General features: G+C 53.0%; 1 protein-coding gene across 1 annotated transcript; it reads right to left on the reverse strand.

Annotated features, from left to right (window-relative positions):
* Positions 1-365: 365 nt before the first annotated feature.
* Positions 366-2,040, reverse strand: LOC100873146 (transcription factor MYBS1). The gene is made up of 2 exons (XM_044510579.1): positions 1,270-2,040; positions 366-1,157 (listed from the first exon to the last, which is right to left on the reverse strand). Exons 1-2 carry the CDS (start codon positions 2,001-2,003, stop codon positions 740-742), a joined length of 1,152 nt encoding a protein of 383 aa, XP_044366514.1. The 5' UTR covers positions 2,004-2,040; the 3' UTR covers positions 366-739.
* Between the last annotated feature and the right edge of the window lie 3,479 nt (positions 2,041-5,519).

Consider the following 5,519-nt stretch of genomic DNA (forward strand, 5'->3'; position numbering starts at 1 on the left):
TCGTGTAGGTGTTTTCTCCTGTTGTAATGGTCAATGGCAATTTCCCATTGGTATTTCCTTTCGTAGTAGACCATAGCAAATGTTCTTTTTGTAGGTTCCGACCAAGGCAAATTTCCTGTAGTTTTTTTGGAGGGCAGGTGCTAAAAAAATGTCACATAAATGAATAAAAATGGATATATCTGTAACTAAAATACATCTAGATACAGCCATTTCTTCGACATGTAATAAGTGATAAATAATAATTGTTCATGTGTCGGTACGGCCAGGTTTGGGGGCAAAAGAAAGTATTGAGCGATGATTAGTTCGTTCTTTGCTGTTACAGTGAAATTAAGGTGCATGCTCATACGAGCAGAGACATACGGGTGTAATTTATTCACGTCAAAGTGTAAAGATACAAGTAATTTACATCCGGTAAATGGAAATCAGTCTCCAGTCGCAGCTCTGCAATCTCTGAACAGCTACACATCGGGAGGCCGCTGCTAATTACATTTACATCTCTGAACCTTTCCCGGGTCTGTGATCGTATATAAGGTAGCACTTGCAACAGTCAGCAAATACAATACTTACTTATTCGCCGGCGTCATCCCTGCACTCAGATGAGGAACGGACGGCAACGCAAAACGAATCAATCAAGAAAGAACAAGGAAGAAATGCTTGTGTGTGCGGTTCGTCGAGGCGCTTGATCAGGCGCATGCCGGCGTGCCCCGCGCGCGCACGAACCAGAGCAAGCATGGCATGCTCACTGATGCGGAGCCGGGTAGCCGACGGGCATGGCGTAGGGCGGATGGCCCGGCCTCGGCGGGAACATGACCGGCGTGCCGACGGCGGCGGGGACCATGTGGCCCGCGACCGGGTGGCCCATGGGCGCCCCTCCGTACATGCCCACCATCCCGGGATGCTTCATCATGCCCCCGGGCGGCCCCCCCAGAGCGGCGGGGGCCTGGCCGGTGATGGGCGGCACGGCCTGGGCGGCGTTGTTGATGCTGGTGATGTCGTGGATGCTGGAGCGGCGGCGGTCCCGGTTCATGGAGTTGAGGCGGATGAAGTACTTCTGCGCGTGGCTGGCCACCTGCGTCGGCGTCCGGGAGATGACGAAGTTGCGCGAGATGCTCCGCCAGTCGCCCTTGCCGAACTTGTCCAGCCCCAGCAAGAACAGCCTGCACGCCATGCCACGCACCCCGATCGTCAACAAGACGCAGAGCCTCCTCTGGAATTTTCCATGAGAGATCCGATCCGAGCTTTCTTTCTTGTACTTATATTACTACGTACCTGTGCTCCTCCTCCGTCCACGGGATGCCCTTGCGCCGCTCCTGCTCGGCCTTGGAGCAGCCCTTCCCGGAGTCGGACTCGAAGCTCTTCCGGTCCTCGCGCCGGTCCTTGCCAGGCGCCGCGGCGGCGGTGGCCGCCGCGGAGGAGGAGTCCTCCCCGGCGTAGCGCGGGAGGGGGACCCGGCCGGCGTCGATCGCGCCCACGTCCTCCACCAGGGCCTCGTAGTGGCGCCGCACCTCCTCCGTGGACCGCGCCGGCACGCTCGCCGCGAGCGCCGCGAACCAGCACTCCTCCGGCGGGCCGTCCAGCGGCGGCGGCGCACCGGCCGCGACCGCGTTCTCGAACGCCTTGTCCTCTTCGTTGGTCCACGCCGCCGTGGCCGCTCCCTGGGAGGCCATCGGGGTTGTCAAAGGCGGCGGCGCGCGGAGGGACGGAGGCTTATCCGCGAGCAAGGAGGTGGGAATCGGCGGCCGGCTACGTGCGCGCGGGATCGGTCGGGTGGGTCGCACACGGGCGCTCCCTTTTGCCGTTGGCCACGCACGCCCGCCACGACGTACCCACTCACCAACCTTATCCATTCGTCCACAGCCTCTGGTGGATAGCTTTGCCCGCCAAAAACATCTCTCTCTCTCTCGTTCTCTCCGCGCGCACATCGCAGCCTCCGCCGCGCCGCGCCGCGCCTCTCCGATCTCTCTCCGGCGGCCGGCCTCCATGGCCCATTCTCCCCCTGCCATACCACCCGGCTAGTTGCCGCAAGCCGTCCGCCCTCTGCGCGTTGCTGCAAACGCAAGACCCATGCGGAACCGGGGGCCGAGCTAGTAAAAAAAAGAGTACCTAGAACTCATCTAGATGAGATATAATTTGGTCTTATTCATTTTAAAAACAAGAACGGATAAAACCCACGTCAGCACACACGCATCTTATAGCATCACATCCAATGGCTATAAAAAGTGAATGAGACCAAATTTTATCTCATCTAGATGAGTTCTAGCAAAACTGTAAACAAAATCCAGTGCCAAAAATTTTACTCCAATATTCCGCTTCACATTAAGAAAAACACCATTAAATTTGTATTAGCTTGATCTAAAATATGTACGTGCTAGCTTAAATTTGCCTCTACAATCATGACCTATGTTTTATCAAAACGGATCCTAGCTGCTATTTTTCTTCCTCATCTCCCATATTACTTCCAGAACTCAAAGCAACATGCTAAAAACTGAATTCACCTCTGTGTTGTTTGGCGACATCATTCGACGAGAAAGGGTTTCCTCACGCTTTATATCATACTAGAGTAAATAGCATAAAACTACTACTTTACAGGTTAGGGTTCCAAAAAACTACTGATTTTTAATTTTTCTTAGATAACTACCAAATCAGAGGTCGGCTGTTTCAAAAAGCCCAAATTGTCGAGTGCTTATCTATTGACCGTGATTATGACAGGTTGGACCCGCACCTAAACGAAGCTCTAGTTTGACCGTTAGTTTGACCGTTAACTGACATGTGGGGCCCACATGTCAGCTTCTCTTTTCTTCTTCTCTTTCCTTCTCTCCTCTTCCTCCTGTACTCTCTCTCTGTCTTCTCTTCAACCTGACCGGCGACCATGTCCCCTGCCCTTGCCCACTCCACCGGCGACCCTCTCCCCTCCCCTGTCGCGCCCATCCCGCCGGCGACCCGCTCCTCCCCTCGCGCGCCTACCCCGCCGACGACCCGCTCCCTCCCCTCGTGCGCCCACCTCGTGCGACCCGCTCCCTCCCCTCAGGTCGCCACACCGCCGCGCGCCATGGGGAGCCGCCAAGGGCGCCGCCAGCCATGGGTCTCTGCTCGGGTCCCGTGCTGCCGCCCGCCATGGGAAGCCACCTGGGGGTCGCCGCAGGCGAGGCAGAGCGTGGCGGCCACCACAGGCGAGGGGCAGCGACCACAGGCGAGGGGCGGCGTGGCGACGGCCACAAGCAAGGGGCGGCGTGGCGGCGGCATGGATCCGGCCACTGCGGGCGCGGCTCGCCAGCCACAGGCGGTGCACGGCGTCGGCCCGGAGGAGGTGGCATCGCGGCCATGGCGGGCGCGCCGGAGGACCTGATTGCTTTTTTTGAAAACTTCCAGGGACCTGATTGCTTTTTTAGAAAATTTCTAGGGACCCGATTGCTTTTTCAGACACTGGCATGTGGTCCCCACATGTCAGTTAACGGCCAAACAAACGGTCAACCAAACGGTGCGTTTAGTGGCGGGCCCAACCTGTCATAAACATGCTTAATTTTTTAACAAAGAGGATTTGGGGTTTTTTGAAACAGCCAACCCCTGACTTGGTAGTTATCAGCGAAAAAAATAAATTCGGTAGTTTTTTAAAACCTTAGCCTATAAAGTAGTAGTTTTATGCTATTTACTCATCATACTATAAAGCAAACGACACAAAGAATACATATTTCAGACAAACAAACAAAAACAACAACAGAAAGACACGACAATAAAGATACACGAAGCTACAGAATGACTAATAGGCTCCGAATGCGCCAAGACATCTTGATGATCGAAGACCTCAGCGAACCCAAGACCTGCCGTCGATGCTATGCGGCCAAGGGAGCAACCTGTGGCCGGAGGGAAAAGAAGCTCCATCCACTCCCATCGGACAAACACTGTTAGCCTGCCATTCACCACCGAAGAAGACTCCATGTCTTCTAGTCCTGGATCGGAGGACGCTACGCCGTCAGTTCATAGAGCAGCAGCCGTTGCAGTGGACAGGATGAAAAGCACGGCCGCATCACCTCCCCGAGCCGCAACCCCGGCAACATCACAACCACCACCGAAACCCCAACCGCCATCCCCATCGTCCCAAGACGACGTCTTCAAGAAGAAAAACGGCGCCATAGCACCGTCGCCGCCCAATCCCAAGATTTCGGGATTTCACCCAAGACACAGAGGTGGGAGCAAGGGATGGCAGGGGGAGAGGTGAGCACCGACAGTGGAGGACGGGGGAGGTGGCTCGCAGGTGCACATGAGGTGTTCGAGGAAATGCCAAAGAGAGGAGAGGAGGAGGAAGAAGAAGATTGACGCCGACAAGCGGCCCCCACTTGTAATAACGAGCAACGTAACGGTTAAAATAAACGGAGTTGACTTTGCCGCCATGTCAGCCCTGACGGGTGGGTCCTGCATGTCATGAATCGTGTTTAAATCGTCTAAATTGGCCATTTTTCAAAAGTGGTAGTTTTTAGCCAAACAAAATATTATTTTTTCTAGTTTTCTATCATTTTTTGAAAGTGGTAGTTCACTGGGACACGAACCCCAAATGTGGTAAAAAAATTTATCAAATACTCCATTATAAAGGATGTCTCCTGGTGATTTTAAGGACTTAGAGCATTTACAGCCGCGATGGGCAAATACAGGCCCTCAAACGCCCACGGGCACTGATCGGACACTCCTCAAACCCTGCCATCCACCTTTTTTATCTTATATCCGGTACCCTATATCCATACTAAACATGCAACATGAAACTAAACAACGTAGATCATCGAATGGACATAGAATGGGACACAGAAATGCACATTCCAGTCATCAAAAGATCACCAACGGATCTCCAAAAATCGTCAAAGTTCACATAATTCACATAAACGATGGATAAGTTTAAATTAGATTATTAAAAACTTGAAATTAAAGAAGGAGACGGCGGAGCTTCACCCGTTCCTCGCTGGGCCTTTGCCCTTTCGGTCGCTTGTTGTACGTGCGTCACAGGATCAATCAGCTAGGTGTGTAATCTACCCGAGTATGCTCCATACCTTTCTTTCATGTTGGTCAGGGGCGGAGCTACGTGTATTACTGAGGGGGCTATGCCCCCCCCCCCCAGCCTAGGACAAATTCCTAAGACTTTTTCTTTCTAGGGACATAGTTAGAGGAAAATTTTCTCATTAGTCCCCACAAACAAGCATACTTTAGCTTTTGCCCCCTAACATCCCAGTCAAGCTCCGCCACTGCTGGTGGTGAGGTTGGTCGCAGGTGCCGTGCCGAAGGCCAGAAGTTGGACCCGAGAGACCTATGAAACACAATCTAATATTCTCGAGACTTCTAATGATCAGGGGATGTATTGCAACTCGTTTACCATATAACCGTGTTTTTTTTCCTGACATTGGAGGTAGCTAGCAGCTCTCTCCACGACGTTCTCTCGTTCTGTTAAGAAAAAAGAGGTCGGGACCTCCTTTTTAGATACAAGGTGCAGCTTATACACTTGACTAATAAAGATTAAAAGGTTCCACGTACGGTAG

This window comes from Triticum aestivum, chromosome 4A (genome assembly GCF_018294505.1).
Source record: "Triticum aestivum cultivar Chinese Spring chromosome 4A, IWGSC CS RefSeq v2.1, whole genome shotgun sequence".
Taxonomy (NCBI): domain Eukaryota; kingdom Viridiplantae; phylum Streptophyta; class Magnoliopsida; order Poales; family Poaceae; genus Triticum; species Triticum aestivum.